At 44.5% G+C, this 17,796-nt stretch overlaps 1 protein-coding gene across 1 annotated transcript in view; it reads right to left on the reverse strand.

The window, feature by feature from the left end:
• The window catches only part of gli1 (GLI family zinc finger 1), a 51,641-nt gene extending 34,417 nt beyond the window's left edge, over positions 1–17,224 (reverse strand). Inside the window, 6 exon segments of the mRNA XM_039016632.1 lie at positions 1,163–1,270; positions 4,974–5,121; positions 5,491–5,689; positions 5,853–5,942; positions 6,171–6,397; positions 17,154–17,224. Of these exon segments, the coding sequence (XP_038872560.1) occupies positions 1,163–1,270; positions 4,974–5,121; positions 5,491–5,689; positions 5,853–5,942; positions 6,171–6,397; positions 17,154–17,224 (843 nt within the window).
• Positions 17,225–17,796: the final 572 nt, after the last annotated feature.

Raw genomic sequence — 17,796 nt, forward strand, 5'->3', positions numbered from 1 at the left:
TTAGTGTATGTGACTTCCTGGGTCAGTTATCAAGCTAACGTTAACTAATTAGCTAGCTAACAAAATGAGCAGGTGCATATTATCAAACTGAACCTAACAAAAAAAGATTTATTCATACACAAAACTCCTTAGCTAGATGTAAAAGGAATAAAGAATAAAAATATGTTTTAGTATGAACAATACAGATGAAAAGGGGGTGGATTACACTGGGAAATGTGCCCTATTTTGGCCATTTTTCTGTCGGCTCCCCCACATGGTTTGTGCTCTCTGATTGGCTCAAAGTCAAGTTCTTGGCCACTAACGAGCATTGCGATTCTACAAGTATAAACGGCAGGATCGTTGGTACCAGGTCAGTACACAGCAGGGATAGCTTTTGTTCTAGCAAGAGAAAGAACAGCCTCCTATTGTGCTAAGCACAGTACCTATCGGCAGTCAGATTACTCGGTGTGCCTGTATCGGTAAGGGACCTTCTATTTTTTTCCAAACATTTTATGGGTCTAATCATAGAATTACATATAGAATCCCTATTGATTTAGTATAATCTCCGTGGGCCTAGTAGGCAAGTAAAAATATGTCATAACTTTTATCATCCTTTTAATGTGGCATAAATACAACCAGTCATGTTTTCACCTGATTGTCAAACAATCACTTCAAAAGGTCGCTCCTGTTGGCTACCCGCGCACGTTTTTCCACTCACAAAATAAATCCAAACAGTGCACCGCAATTTGACGAATGGAAAGAGACATCTATAACAAAAAACCTGAAATTGTAATGACATTCAGCGATTGATGCGTCACGTGTCTCGGTCTCGGCTCACCGAACCACAACACAATTTGGAGGGTATACCGCCCGTTTTCAAGTAAATTTGCATTTTTTATGCAGCTGACGTGGTAATGTTAAATAACGGTGTAATTGCCTATAGTTTTCTTGGCATTACATTCTAATCATTGTGATAGACTCACGTTTTACTGGTACGACGTACCCCAACTATTTATTTTCCTGGGACACCATACCGCACCATACCAAACTGGCTTACTTTCACCCCTGGTTGTGTGTGTATTGTGGATAGTGTAGTGTAACCTATTGCTTGTATGTTGTGTGCCGTGTGTAATGAGCGTAGTGTTACCTGAGGTTGGGTGTGTAGTGTAGTGTAACCTGTTACCTGTGTGCCAGTAGAGGATGGGCTGGCCACGTCACCTTCAGACCTCTCCTCCAGACTCTTAATGGTGATCCCATCCATCACACTACCCAGCACTGGCTCGGTCTTTAGCTACACACACACACGCAAAGACAGGATTGCACTCAGTTATAACATTGGTACGTTAGAATGTCTGGTAAAACATCACACTGCCCAGTACCACCTCTGTCTTCGGCTACACACAGAGAAACAGGTCAGGACTATATAGAGCCATTTCTTGTTCACCATGAAACGTTGCGTTCGAGCGATGCGCACACATCCTGACATCAAAAGATAAGCAGGATTGCTGACACTATGCTTGTAAACATAATGTACAATAATGATTGAGTGTCCACGATATTTGTTTTGCTACTAAGTAAACCTCCAATTGTTCTCCATTATTCCACCCATTAAAACCTCTCCCCATCCCAAGTTGGGTTGTCGTCCCAGTGACTGGCAGACCACCCCTGTTCCCCTGGATCCCAGCGCCACTGAGAGACAGGGAGCCGTCCTTCGAAAAGAGCACACAGTGAAAACGGGCGGTATAGCCTCCAAATTGTGTTGTGGTTTGAAGAGAACACTAACATTTTGCCGAGAACACTAACATTTTGCCAAGGCGGAGAAAAGTGGTCAAGACCGAGACACGCGTGTACAGCAGTGGACGCATCAATCGCTGAATGTCATTACAATTTCATTTTTTTTTGTTACAGATGTCTCTTTCCATTCAGCAAATTGCGGCGCACTGTTTGGATTTATTTTGTGAGCGGACAAAGGTGCGCGGGTAGCCAACAGGAGCGATCTTTTGAAGTGATTCTTTGACAATCAGATGAAAACATCATGACTGGTTGTGTTTAGCAGTGCAAATACCATGGTACAGCTCTATGAACACTCAATCATGATGGTACTTTTTAACGGTAAGTTTACAAACATATATTATGATAAATAGAACTGAAACTTTTCATTATGGTAAATTGTTAAATATGTATAGCTAGTTATAATTGTAATGGCTTAGCAGATCACAGATCACAGAGAAGGAGTATAATATCTATTGTTTACAGGAAACTCATTCAACAATTTCAGATGAAGTTTTGTAGAAAATGGACGGGGGGGTATATACAGTATATTCTCCCATGGGCAAAGAAACTCAATTTATTAACAACTATTTTGATCAGAATGTGCAAATTGTTCAAACAGATTGGCAAGGTAGATGGATTATTAAAAAAAAATATTGGACCATAAACAGATTTGGATCATTAATCTATACAGTCCAAATAATGATGATCCATGATCCAATAATGATGATCTTTGAAAATATATATAATACTTTATCAAACCTACAAGCAATACAAGACTCAATTATTATGGTGGGAGATTATAATAGGGTTTTAAATACCTCAATGGACCGTAAAGGAAATCACACTACAAACTATCACCCTCGTGTACTTAAGGACATCATGGATATATTGGAACTAGTGCATATATGGAGGCTTAAATATCCTGACCTAGTGAGATGTACATGGCGGAGGCTCAATCAAAGTAGTCGTCTTGACTACTTTCTTATGTCATTCTCGCTGGCACGAAAATATAAAAAAGTGTTGATAGGGGACAGAATGCGGTTGGACCATAAAATAATTGGCATATACATTCCTCTTACAGAATTTCCACGTGGGTGAGGATATTGGAAATTGAATCAAAGCCTATTGGATGATAACTTGATTTTAACTAGGACAGAAGAATTTATAACGGACTTTTTCCAACATTACATAGGTACAGAAGATCCCCTTATTGTATAGGACACTTTTAAATGTGCCTTTAGAGGCCATGCAATTCAATACTAAAACAAAAGCAAGTTAGGTCAAAAGAGTCCATATTAACAAAGGAAGAATAAGGACTAATAGTACAGATAGATAGCAATAAAAACAGTACCATAGAGGCACATAATAAGTTAGTGTAAGGTTCTGCTTTCCTATTCTTAGTCAACCTTGTGTTCTTTTTCTTTGTGTTCTTGAACGTAGCCCTGTTTCTTTGTGTTCTGCAACGTAGCCCTGTCTTTCATTTTTGTTCATTGATTTCACCTGTGTTCGTTTCTCACCTGGTCTCATCAGCTCCCTATTTAGTTCAGTTCTTTCTGTTTGTATGGTTGTGAGGTATTGTTTGTTTTTGACTACCTACCTGTGTTTGACCATTGCCTGCCTGTGACCTCCTACTTTTTTCAATTCAACCATTGAAACAGAATCACTAGAACATTGTTTTGATACTGTTCGTATGTAGCTTGTTTTTGGTCGCAGGTCCAGGAATGGCTGAAGAATTGCAACGTTTATCTGGAGCTAAACTCTGCAAATAGCACTGCTGGGTGATTTGAAAAGTCATAGTCAATCGATCAATAATATAATAATACTTTTAGCAAAATGTATCTTTAATTTACAATCTGTAGAAACTATGAGAATAGAAAGGTTCAGAAGTTTTGTGAAACATCACAGCACAGTTGAAAAATATATGACAAATATACTTTTTTTTGTCTGTGTTAAGAGAGAGATTGGAGCTGAAAGATGGGACTAAAAACAACAATATATATAACTAATGTAAAATATACTGTGTCGGTAAAATGTATATAGGTTCAGAACTTTTGTTAAACCGCACAGTTTCAAATATATGGCAAGTAGAAATCAAACTGGATGGTGTTTAGAGATAGATGGGAGGGGTTGAGTGGAGCTGAAGGATGGGATTAAAAACAAACAAAAGATAACTATTGTAAAATTCATTGTGTTCGTAAAATGTATATAGTATGTCTAAGCTGGAAGTAGAAGCCTGTGTTGTTGTCCAGTCAGTAGTTTACTCAAATTAGGGGATGGGTGGTAGGGTTAGGGGAAAATTTAAAGGAATATTTATTATTTAAAAAATTATAATAAAAATTATATATATATATATGTGTGTGTGTATATATATTTACAAAAATATATATAGGGAGGATTGGAAATGATGCAGAAAATTACATTGATGGAAGCTTCAATCTATCTGCAATATTAAAGCTGATCTACCCCCTAAAGAAATTCAATTAAAATTTCTAACACTGATGTCGGGGCCTTGACAAACTGAATAGTGAGTAAGTGACGACCATGAAAACACACAAGACTGATGGCTATAGCTATGTTCAACAAGTACAGATGTAGGATCATAATTTGATCACTCTTATGTTGCTGAGAATGTTTATGCTCAGCAGGTAACGCAAACTTGTAGCGTATTTGAGTGTATTAATTTCCACTTTGAAATTTTAGACTTGATTTGCCGTAACAAAAAATGTATCAACCCCTACAAAAATGTCCATTAATTATAATGCACATAATATTTCACATTATTTTCCTGTTGTAGCAAACTGGCTCAAATTAAGATCCTACACCTATATATAATTCTTCTGGCTCTATCTAGCTCTATTTGTGATATTTTACCTTGCCTCACTGGCTTACAAGCGTGCTAGGTAATCAATCCTCTGATGACATCTAAGAAATTGTAGTCAATAACCATCTGATGATGTGTTTTGTTAACTTGCACGATCTGCATTTGAAGTTGCATGTGATCGTATCCACTGCTAGGTAAACAGAGGTTTCTGATGGCGAACTGCACGCACAGCTTTTCATGACGCGGCCGGGAAATGGGTCCACTCAAGCACATGTACATACCGTACTTTGGTACAAGCTTTGGAATGTCTCTCTACTTTTCTGTATGCACTCTCTCGAAACTGTTAGTACGCAGGTGGAGCCCATAGCAAGTGTCTGAATACAATCATAAATAGTCTTACGTGTCCATGTTTTGGTGCGTGGAGGCGGGGGTTGTGGGGGGGTAGTCGGGGGGGAGGGGCGTGGCAGGGTCCAGGGGTGTGTCCACCGTACATAGAGCCGTGTTGTCTGGACTGGTAGTTCATTGAGTTGGAGTAACCCATTGATGGACTACAATACACGAGACAAGAGATAGGGGTAACATAAGCAGTTTCACAGGTGCATGGGGGGGCATATTATATATATATTTTAAGAATATTACACTGATCACAGGTTATGTTACTGATTTAAAACTGATGTTAACATTTCATTGGGAAAGTATGCATTCCAATACAAAGTGACTGACGCCAAAGAATGTAAAGTAGTGTTGCGTTATAGATGATAGTATTCTGGTTCCTGACCTCATGACGGACATATGTCCGTAGGAGCTGGCTCCTTTGGGTCAGCAGCGTGAGTACAGTGTAGTGTAGTATAGTATCGTGTAATACATTGTGGTGTATATGTCATAGCGTAGTATAGTGTAGGGTTCCTGCTCCTGACCTCATGGCGCCCACAGACAGATGTCCGTAGGAGCTGGCTCCGTTGGGTCCACAACGTGAGTTGACGAAGGCCACCAAGGAGTTAGGAGAGGTCCTGATGACCGTCTGTAGGTCCACGCTGGCGTCAGACAGCGGAGAGATGGACAAGGCACGCTTCTTACTCAGCTTCAGCATGGAGCGAGGCGTTGAGAACCGCGAGCCTGGGGAGGCGAAAGGAGGAGGGGGGAGAGAAAAGAGGAGACAGGGAGTGGGGGAGATGTAAAGGATGGGTGAGGAGATGAGGAGCGGAGATGGGGCATTGCAACGGAAAACATTTTAAAGCGTTTTGCAGCGGAAATAAACAAGATCCAGTTCTTTTCTTACCATCTCCCACATGGTCTAATCCCTGTCCGTGGGGGAAGCCGTGGTGGGATGACATGAGGTTGTTGTGACAGTAGGGGGTGCTATTACCACCTGGACAAACACAGAGGATAAGAATTATTACATTATTACAGGCTTTAGAACACAGCCATACTGACTCCTGAGGGACCGGAGCATCACGAAGAGGTTTCTTCTGTTTTTTTCTCAATTCATCAGAGTCGGGAGGAATGGAGAGAATACTAATTGAGATAGAGCCTGTCTTTGGTTGTAATGAGGGTAAGGTCAAGGAGTGTTTCACGTGACGCAGGACTGTCGACTCACCGTCGGAGGACTGATTCATGCTGCGGTGTCCCATCATGCTGTGCAGTGGGGGAGCCAGAGGGGGTCGCATGTACTGGTCCATGGGGTTGACACCGGAGTTAGGATTGATTCTGGGGTTAGGGGTCATTGGGTTATACATGTTCCTGCAGTCCTGAGGATGGCCGTTGTGGAGCGGAGCGTGCAGGGATGACACTTCACTGTAGGGAGACCTTCCTGAAGGAGCAAGGCTAGACATACAGACAGACATTGACAGAGAGACATACAGAGAGACGTTCAGACAGATATGCAAAAAGACATAGAAATACAGACAGAGAGGCATCCAGAGGGACATAGACATACATAGAAAGCAACATACCCATACAGACATTCAGTACAAAGAGACCAAGATATCAGCGTCTTAGTCACTCCAATGTAAGGGTGAACCAAGCTAAAGTATGGCTGGTACGTTCTCTAAGTCAGTATTCTTCAATTATGGTCCTTCTAGCCTAACACTAACCCACCTGATTCAGCTAGTCAAGCTTGTGATCATACGTTGATTGGTTTAATCAGGTGTGTTTAGTGCTGGGCTAGGACAAAAGCCTGCACACAAGGAGTAAAGAACAGTGATCTAAACCCAAACTCGGTCCCGGCGCACCCCCTGGGTGAAGGTTTTGGTTTGTGCCCTAACACTACACAGCTAATTCATTTTTTTGTAAGATTAACAATACAAAACATACACATACAAACGACAACATACAGACACACACAAGCATCCACAACATCACCTCTGCCCAGACCCACCTGCTCACACCCCCATCTCCAGCGCCCGCATCACTCTCCGCCACATGGCCTCAAACGGCACCATTTTGTTTCTCTCCGTTGCACACGCACTTCCAACATTTAGATAATAAAGCATTGACCTTTCCATTGTGTTAACGATTGGTTGATTTCCAGTTTTTAAGTATACGTTTTTGTCAAGATGATTGATGAGAAAAGTATCGTCCAACCCATCGGGTATCTCACTGCACCCCCATATGCCATGTCTTGAAATATGCAGACAGATGAATTAAAAGTACATTTACATTTGAATTCTTATGACAGCCAACCTTCTAAACCCACCCATAACTTTTGGACTTTATAGCATTCCCAGAAGGTATGGATTATTAAGTCGTCGTTAGTTTTACGCTTATGATATGACACTGATGTTGTGCTAAAGAATTTGTGAATTTTGTCTCTTGGGTAACATATTCTATGCATTAGTTTATACTGGATTAAAACCTCTACAGGATCAGTGGGTCCCCCGTGGGACGGTTGAGCTAACGTAGGCTAATGTGATTAACTTCTTATGGCTGCAGGGGCAGTATTGAGTAGCTTGGATGAAAGGTGCACAGAGGTGCCCAGAGTAAATGGCCTGCTCCTCAGACATAGTTGCTAATATATGCATATTATTATTAGTATTGGATAGAAAACACTCTGAAGATTCTAAAACTGTTTGAATTATGTCTGTGAGTATAACAGAACTCATATGGCAGGCAAAAACCTGAGAAGTTCCACTTCCTGTTTGGATTTTTTCTGAGGCTGGTAGATTTTCAACCAAGCTCCCATTGAAATTACAGCGAGATATGGATGAGTTTTCACTTCCTACGGCTTCCACTAGATGTCAACAGTCAATAGAACTTTGTCTGATGACTCTACTGTGAAGGGGGGCCGAAGGAGACAGGAATGAGTAACCACTGCCATGAGGTGACCACGCTTTGACCACGCGCGTTCACGTGAGAGGCAGCTCCGTTCCATCGCTCAACTGAAGTCAATGTAATTCTCCGGTTGGAACGTTATTCAAGATGTATGTTAACAACATTCTAAAGATTGATTCAATACATCGTTTGACATGTTTCTACTGACTGTTACGGAACTTTTGGACATTTCGTCACGTTTTAGTGAACGCGCTTTCTGACTTTGGAATTGTTTACCAAACGCGCTAACCAAAGTAGCTAATTTTACATAAATGACGGACATTATCGAACAAATCAAGCATTTATTGTGGACCTGGGATTCCTGGGAGTGCATTGTGATGAAGATCATCAAAGGTAAGGGAATATTTATCATGTAATTTCTGGTTTCTGTTGACTCCAACATGGCGGCTAATTTGACTCTTGTTCTGAGCTCCGTCTCAGATTATTGCATGGTTTGCTTTTTCCGTAAAGTTTTTTTTGAAATCTGACACCGCGGTTGCATTAAGGAGAGGTAGATCTATAATTCCATGTGTATAAATACTTATTTTCCACCATAATTTGCAAATAAACTCATTAAAAATCCTACAATGTGATTTTCTGGATTTCTTTTTCTCATTTTGTCTGTCATAGTTGAAGTGTACCTATGATGAAAATTACAGGCCTCTCTCATCTTTTTAAGTGGGAGAACTTGCACAATTGTTGGCTGACTAAATACTTTTTTGCCCCACTGTAGGTCAAAATGAATATATCTTTGAGCATGGTGAAGTTGTTAATTACACTTTGGATGGTGTATCACTACACCCAGTCACTACAAAGATACAGGTGTCCTTCCTACCTAAGTTTCCAGAGAGGAAGGAAACTGCTCAGGGATTTCACCATGAGGCAAATTGTGACTTTAAAACAGTTAGAGTTTAATGGCTGTAATAGGAGAAAAATTAGGATGGATCAACAACACTGTAGTTACTCCACAATACTAACCTAATTGACAGAGTGAAAAGAAGGAAGCTTGTACAGAATAAAATACTGTATTCCAAAACATGCATCCTGTTTGCAACAAAGCACTGAAGTAATACTGCAAAAATGTGGCAAAGCAATTCACTTTTGGTCCTGAATACCAGTGTTGGAAAATGTACCCAATTGTCATAATTGAGTAACAGTAAAGATACCTGAATAGAAAAGGACTAGTAACCCAGAAAAAGTAAAAGTAAAAGTAACCCAGTGTCACGTTCCTGACCTGTTTTCTGTTCTTTTGTATGTGTTTAGTTGGTCAGGGCGTGAGTTGGGGTGGGCATTCTATGTTTTGTGTTTCTATGTTTAGGTCACTTGTAATTAGCCTTATATGGTTCTCAATCAGGGACAGGTGTTTGACGTTTCCTCTGATTGAGAACCATATAAAGGTTGGCTGTTCACACTGTTTGTTTGTGGGTGATTGTCTTCCGTGTCTGTGTCTGTGCACCACACGGGACTGTTTCGTTTGTTCGTTCGTTTATGTCGTCTGTACCAGTTCATGCGTTCTTCGTGTTATGTAAGTTCCATGTTCAGGTCTGTCTACATCGGTTTTGTTATTTTGTAAATTCTCAAGTTTGTTTAGTTTTCGTCTTGTTTAAATAAAATTCATGTCGTATCACAACGCTGCGTTTTGGTCAAATCCCTACTCCTCCTCTTCGGACGAAGAGGAGGAGGAAAACCGTTACAGAATCACCCAACCAACCAAAGACCAAGCGGCGTGGGAGAGCGCAACAAAGAAACCAGGACTCGTGGACATGGGAGGAAATATTGGACGGAAAAGGACCCTGGGCTCAGACAGGGGAATATCGCCGCTCTGTTGAAGAGAGGGAGGCAGCTAAAGCCCAGGAGCGGTGGTTTGAGGAGGCAGCAAGGAGACGTGGCTGGAGACCCGAAAAGCCTGTGAGTAAACCCCAAAAATGTATTGGGGGGGGGGCTTAAAGGGAGAGTGGCGAAGTCAGGTAGGAGACCTGCGCCCACTCCCTGTACTTACCGTGGAGAGCGAGAGTACGGGCAGACACCGTGTTACGCAGTAGAGCGCATGGTGTCTCCTGTACGTGTGCATAGCCCGGTTCGGTACATACCAGCTCCTCGTATCGGCCGGGCCAGATTGAGCATTGAGCCAAGTGCCATGAAGCCGGCTCTACATATCTGGCCACCAGTGCGTCTCCTCGGGCCGGCTTACATGGCACCAGCCTTACGCATGGTGTCCCCGGTTCGCCTACATAGCCCGGTGCGGGTTATTCCACCTCCCCGCACTGGTTGGGCGACGGGGAGCATACAACCAGGTAAGGTTGGGCAGGCTCAGTGCTCAAGGGAGCCAGTACGCCTGCACGGTCCGGTATTTCCGGCGCCACCTCCCCGCTCCAGGCCAGTGCCTACACCACGCACCAGGCTTCCAGTGCGTCTCCAGAGCCCTGTTCCTCCTCCACGCACTAGCCCTATGGTGCGTGTCTCCAGCCCAGTACCACCAGTCCCGGCACCACGCACCAAGCCTCCTGTGCGTCTCCAGAGCCCTGTACGCACTGTTCCTTCTCCCCGTACTCGCCCTGATGTGCGTGCCCTCAGCCCGGTACCACCAGTGCCGGTACCACGCACCAGGCCTATAGTACACCTTGAGAGTCCAGTGTGCCCTGTTGTTGTTCCCCGCACTAGCCTGATGGTGCGTGTCCTTAGCCCGGTACCTCCAGTTCCGGTACCACGCACCAGGCCTACAGTGCGTCTCAGCCGGCCAGAGTCTGCCGTCTGCCCAGCGGCGCCTGAACTGCCCGTCTGCCCAACGGCGCCTGAACTGTCCGTCTGCCCAACGCCGTCTGAACTGTCCGTCTGCCAAGCGCCGCATGAACTGCCCGTCTGTATTGAGCCTTCAAAGCCGCCCGTCGGTACTGAGCCTTCAAAGCCGCCCGTCTGCCATGAGCCTGCAAAGCCGCCCGTCTGCCATGAGCCTACAGAGCCGTCCGCCAGACAGGAGCCGCTAGAGCCTTCCGCCAGACAGGAGCCGCTAGAGCCTTCCGCCAGACAGGAGCCGCTAGAGCCTTCCGCCAGACAGGAGCAGCCAAAGCCTTCCGCCAGACAGGATCAGCCAGAGCCTTCCGCCAGACAGGATCAGCCAGAGCCTTCCGCCAGACAGGATCAGCCAGAGCCTTCCGCCAGACAGGATCAGCCAGAGCCTTCCGCCAGACAGGATCAGCCAGAGCCTTCATCCAGCCATGACCAGCCAGAGCCGTCATCCAGCCATGACCAGCCAGAGCCGTCATCCAGCCATGACCAGCCAGAGCCGTCATCCAGCCATGACCAGCCAGAGCCGTCATCCAGCCATGACCAGCCAGAGCCGTCATCCAGCCATGACCAGCCAGAGCCGTCATCCAGCATTAAGCCATCATCCAGCCAGGATCCGCCAGAGCCAGCCAGCCAGGATCCGCCAGAGCCAGCCAGCCAGGATCCGCCAGTCATTCTGGTGTTGCCCCTCATTCTGGTGTTGCCCCTCATTCTGGTACTGCCCCTCATTCTGGTGCTGCCCCTCAGTCCGGTGCTGCCCCTTAGTCCAGTGTTGCCCCTTAGTCCGGTGGGATTAATTTGGAGGGTGGCCATTGGGAGGAGGCTACAAAAGGTTTGACTAAGGTGGGATGGGGACCACGCCCAGAGCCTGAGCCGCCACCGTGGACAGATGCCCACCCAGACCCTCCCCTAGACTTTTGGTGGTGCGTCCGGAGTTCGCACCGTGAGGGGGGGGGTTATGTCACGTTCCTGACCTGTTTTCTGTTCTTTTGTATGTGTTTAGTTGGTCAGGGTGTGAGTTGGGGTGGGCATTCTATGTTTTGTGTTTCTATGTTTAGGTCACTTGTAATTAGCCTTATATGGTTCTCAATCAGGGACAGGTGTTTGACGTTTCCTCTGATTGAGAACCATATAAAGGTTGGCTGTTCACACTGTTTGTTTGTGGGTGATTGTCTTCCGTGTCTGTGTCTGTGCACCACACGGGACTGTTTCGTTTGTTCGTTCGTTTATGTCGTCTGTACCAGTTCATGCGTTCTTCGTGTTATGTAAGTTCCATGTTCAGGTCTGTCTACATCGGTTTTGTTATTTTGTAAATTCTCAAGTTTGTTTAGTTTTCGTCTTGTTTAAATAAAATTCATGTCGTATCACAACGCTGCGTTTTGGTCAAATCCCTACTCCTCCTCTTCGGACGAAGAGGAGGAGGAAAACCGTTACACCCAGAAAAATACTACTTCAGTAAAAGTTAAAGTATTTGTTTTTAAATATACTTAAGTGTCAAAAGTAAATGGAATTGCTAAAATATATTACCAACAGTATCAAAAGTAAAAGTATAAATCATTTAAAAATCCTTATATTAAAATCCTTAAGAGTCTATTGATGCACCCGTGCGTCAATCTAAGTAACATAATAAAAACTCCCCATAAAAATCAGTCAGTTTAAGATAGAGATATCAGTTTTTTTGCATTGGCTGCGTCTCAATCGACCGCATCTGCGGTGGAAGGTGGCAGAGCTACAGTAGTGTTTGTTAGACCATGAGACATACCGAAAATTGGTCTTTTCACGATAACATCTGCAGCGTCTGAACGGTTTGGCCTACAAACTATTAATAAAGGGTTAAATATGTGTCAAAAAAATATATATATTTCCAGAGCTTTCTTATATCTCCTAGATATAGGACAGACACTTCAAAACCTTAATTCATTTGTTTTTCTGTTGTCACGCCCTGACCATAGAGAGCCTTTTTATTCTCTATTTTGGTTAGGTCGGGGTGTGACTAGGGTGGGTAATCTAGGTTGTTTTGTTTCTATGTTGGCCTGGTATGGTTCCCAATCAGAGGCAGCTGTTTATCATTGTCTCTGATTGGGGATCATATTTAGGCAGCCATTTCCCCACTGTGTTTTGTGGGATCTTGTTTATGTGTAGTTGCCTGTGAGCACTCCATAGCTTCACGTATCGTTTTATTGTTTTGTGCGTTTCACGAATAAAAAGATGTGGAACACATATCACGCTGCGCCATATCACACCACACCAGGACCAAGCAGCGTGCCCAGGAGGAGGAGGTATCCTGGACTTGGGAGGAGATCTTGAAGGGGAAGGGATCCTGGACTTGGGAGGAAATCCTGGCAGGACAGGATCGCCTTCCTTGGCGGAAGACGCAAGGAGAGAAGGGAGGACAGCGCCTGACGCCGGGGTTCGCGGCCACATCGGAAGCCCAAAGGACAGCCCCAATAAATTTTTGGGGGTGGGCACACGGGGTGGTCAGCGGAGCTGAGGAGGGAACCAGAGCCCATCTGGGGGAAGGAGGAGAGTGAACAGAGAGAGCCAGAGACCACCTGGGAGGAGATAGAGAGGTGGTCGGTCGACCCAAGAAGAGTACCAGAGCCCGCCTGGGATTTGTTGGAACAGTGTGAGGAGGGAGACCGGAGAATGGAGTTGGCTAGGAGTATGCGGCAACGCAGGCGTTTGGAGGAACGTGTCACCAGTCCGGTGCAACCTGTGCCGGTCCCATGCATCAGGCCTCCAGTGCGCCTCCCCAGTCCGGGACGTCCTGTGTCTCCTCCTCGCACTTGCCCTGAAGTGTGTGTCACCAGTCCGGTACCACCTGTGCCAGCTCCACACACTAGGCCTCCAGTGCGCCTCCCCAGTCTGGTACGTCCTGTGCCTGCTCCTCGCACTCGCCCTGAAGTGCGTGTCACCAGTCCAGTGCCACCTGTGCCAGCTCCACGCACCAAGCTTCCGGTGACGGTCCCCAGTCCGGAGCTTCCGGCGACGGTCCCCGGTCCGGAACCTCCTGCGACGGTCCACGGTCCGGAACCTCCTGCGACGGTCCACGGTCCGGAACCTCCTGCGACGGTCCACGGTCCGGAACCTCCAGCGACGGTCCACGGTCCGGAACCTCCAGCGGCGGTCCACGGTCCTGAACCTCCTGCGGCGGTCCACGGTCCGGAACCTCCTGCAACGGTCCATGGTCCGGAACCTCCTGCGACGGTCCGTAGCTTCCAGGCAAGGCGGCCAGTCCCACTCCAGGGCAGGAGCCTTCCTCTGCACCGATGCCCAGTCCAGGCACGGAGTCCAGTCCCGCTCCAGGGCCGGAGCCTTCCTCAGCGCCGATGTCCAGGCACGGCGTCCAGTCCCGCTCCAAGGCCAGAGCCTTCCTCTGCGCCGGTGCCCAGTCCAGGCACGGCGTCCAGTCCCGCTCCAAGGCCGAAGCCTTGTGACAACTGACAACTGTCTCTGTTGCCATTTATGAATGTGTTATTCAATGATTTCAATGGGCTACAGTAGCAGTAAAAGCCAAATTCAATATTTTATCAAATAATCTTTTATTATTTTTATATACCTAAAGGGCTTCTAAAATTCCAATTGAAATAGCTAAATGATCCATGGTATGACCATAGCTTGGCACCTACTACCATACCCCGTCCAAAGGCACTTACATTTTTTGTCTTGCCCACTCATCCTCTGAACGGCACACACACACAATCCATGTCTCAATTGTCTCGAGGCTTAAAAATCCTTCTTTAACATGTCTCCTCCCCTTCATCTACACTGATTGAAGATGATTTAACAAGTGACATCAATAAGGGATCATAGCTTTCACCTGGATTCACCTGGTCAATCCGTCATGGAAAGAGAAGGTGTTCTTAATGTTTTGTATACTCAGTGTATGTAAGTAAAAGCACTGGGAGGCAAGTTGATACAATTCCAAGTCTGGAAAGTTAAAACCAACCTCAGACTTAGGAAGATGTCAGACTTTGCTTTTCATTCTATGAGTTTTATTTGCCCATATAAAGTATGTTATGACCAAGTATACTTTTTGAAAGAATGTCTTCAGTGAGCTAATTGGTATTACAGAGAATAAATATAAAAACTTTGGGAGCCATGCCATTCTGAAGAGGTTTATTCAAGCTTTCATTTTGTTGAGTAATGGGATAAAGTTATCTTTATTTATACAACGGGTGAGTCTAATCCTGGATGCTGATTGGTCAAAACCGCATTCCAGCCGGTGTCTATTGCACAAGTTACCACCGGCTAAAGCTATGATGTTGAAATGCCTATTTATGCTCCATCTGACAGCGCAATCCACTGTCTCATTTGCCCAGCCAGACAATTTATGAACTTGATCTCCACTGTAAAAAGCATCTAGATATTATCTCCCATTTCCTTTAGATTAGCAATTCGTTTTCAGTAGCGAACATTTGTATATATCTTGCTGGCTGTCTCTCTGACATTTGCAACATTGTTTCAGTATTGAAATTCGATCTCCAGCTGTCCACCAAAAGACCAGCCGGCTTGGGTAGCAACCATAGATTTGTGTCAGGACTGTATCTTGTGGAAGGATGAAATTGTATGAATTAATTCATTAACATAATTATTATTTGAATATGTTGGTGACCCGTTGTATAAAAATGATAATGCCCTCAAAGTCGGTGTTTGGAGGATATATTGGCACGTTTTGACTTTGTCTCGAGCTTAACAAAACCCGTGCCAATATATCCTCCAATCACAGGCTTTTTGGGCATTATCACTTAAATGTTTGTTGTTTGTTGTCACTTGTTAAGCATCCTAAGTATTTGATATTTTTTTGTGGTCCACTTAAAGAATTGTTGTAGATAATGAGTTATTCTTTTTCTTTTTCCTATTGCCATTATTTCCTGGGTTTTTTCACGTTCATTTTATATCCTGATATTTTAGAGTATTCTGAAAATATTTTTAGCAAGGGGGGCATTGAGTTTCAATAAGTTTAGTTTATATTCATGTTACGTTTGGGTCATGTCTAATTATTTCTAAACGGTTTAATTGCCAGTGCAAACTAAACAGCTGATTCAAATGACCATCTCATCATCAATCTTTGATTATATAAATCTGCTGTGTAGTGCTGGAGCAAAAAACAAAATGTGCACCGAGTTTGGGAATCTCCGATCTGAACAGCCATGAATTCTGAGGTGTTGTGATGTTTCCCACTCCCCACCAGATGGTGATGTACTCTAATTCACAGTAATGTTGTTAAAGCTGTAGCTACTAGCTACCCAGATGGGGGTTTCCCTTCTCAGCTGAACAGACTAGGGAAGCCTAGCTGGAACGTTCCAATGTTCTCATACATTTCAATGTGTTCTTTACTCCCTTTTCTCTCTCACTCTCTCTTTCTGGATTCAGAACTTTTCTCCACTCACACACACACTCTCTCTTTCTCTCTCTCTTTCTCACTCCCGCTCCCCCTCTGTCTTTCTTTCTCTCTCCCTATATTCCTCTCCTGTAGAGCAGACTTCATTCATCCCTGTACCTTCTAAGTCTCCCTTTCAGCTCTCTAATTCTTTCTCCACAATGTGTATTCCTCCTCCTCCTCCCGCTTTCTCTCCCCCTTTCTCTCTCCCTCTTTCTTACTCTCGAATCTGGTAGAAGTAAATTAAGCTTTTCTTTCACTCTCTCTCTCTCTACCTCCCTCTGATTTTCTCCCTCTGTTTCTCTCTGCCTCCCTGTCCCCCTTTTCTCTCTCCCTGCTCTCTCTTTCTCCTCTCTTTCCCACATCTTACTCTCTCTCTTTTCTCTCATTCTCTCCCTCCCTTACTTTCTCTCTTCATCTCCCTCTATCCCTCTCTTCCTCTCTCCCGATATCAGAGTAACCTGAGCAGGGTAAGGTAGGGAGGGAGGGAGGGAGGGCAGTCATGCAGAGCCTGGCCGGCCTGTAATTAGCAGCTGAGAGAGAGAGAGAGAGAGCTCTCTCTCTCTATCTCCAAAACAATTGTAGCTTAGGCTTTTAGCTACTCAGAGAACGCCGTCTGTCTGTGAGTAGAATAAAGAGAGCCCCTGGACTAGACGAGTCGTCAGATTGTTTTACAGTACGTATGGAGGAACGAGAGTGAATCATTCATATCTGTCTGTTTGTTAGTGTCTTTACAGTCTCTTGTGTGATAAATGTTACAATGACATAATATCACAGTAAGAAGCTGGCCAGTGCACCAGATTTGATTTCAAATTCAGGGATTATGGTAGAAAAGTGTTGATAGTTTTAGGTGAGACTGGTTAGACTAAGGACAAGGAGGAGGAGTGTGGTTGCTGTTGTTGTTGATGGTGTTGTTGTGTTGTCTTACCCTCTGGATGGGATAGACAGGACAATTATTGACTTCTTAATTTATTCACTTTTTGTTTTTATTTGGCGTTTTGTCTTGTATGCTTGTTCTTATTTTTCTACTGTCTTTCGATTCTCTGTTGATGTATTTTTTGTATACACACCAAAATAAAAAGTTGGTCACAAAATATATCTTACCCTCTGGGCGGCTGGTTGGGTGTAGACTCATAATGATACAGCCCCTGATGTGGCTGCATGTCCACTGGCATTGGGGCTCTGTCCTCTGCTCAGTGCTCTATTCTGTTCTGTGACGGAACAGGACAGCCAGCCAGCAGCCTTACGCCCTGAGGGAAAGACAACGAGAACCACCGTTAGGAGGCGTAAACACAATAATAACTTTTAGAACTTAGAACCACCGTTAGGAAAACCGTTAGGAAACACAATGACAGAAAACCAACATTTGAACTTAGAACCTAGAATTAGAACCATCCGCAGCCATCTAACGACTTCTTGAAATGTGTCTTAGGTTAGCAATAGCATTGTTCTGGAAAACACATGCTGAACTGAAATATGAATGCGTAGACACACACACACACACACACACACACACACACACCATTGTACTTTTTATTCACAACCACCCTGTCATGGACACACTCTCTTGTAGACACACGCTGAATCACAAACACACTTGTCTTGCCCGTACACGAGGCACAGAGTGTCTAAATGAGCTTTTTCTGATGCCACCCAAAGTGTTCGCGTGGTAATGAAGTCCTGTGATCGTACTGTTGACATGCCCGGACAGGCTATGAGAGATTAGCCTGTCTTTAGGGACACAAAC

This window comes from Salvelinus namaycush, chromosome 20 (genome assembly GCF_016432855.1).
Source record: "Salvelinus namaycush isolate Seneca chromosome 20, SaNama_1.0, whole genome shotgun sequence".
NCBI lineage: Eukaryota > Metazoa > Chordata > Actinopteri > Salmoniformes > Salmonidae > Salvelinus > Salvelinus namaycush.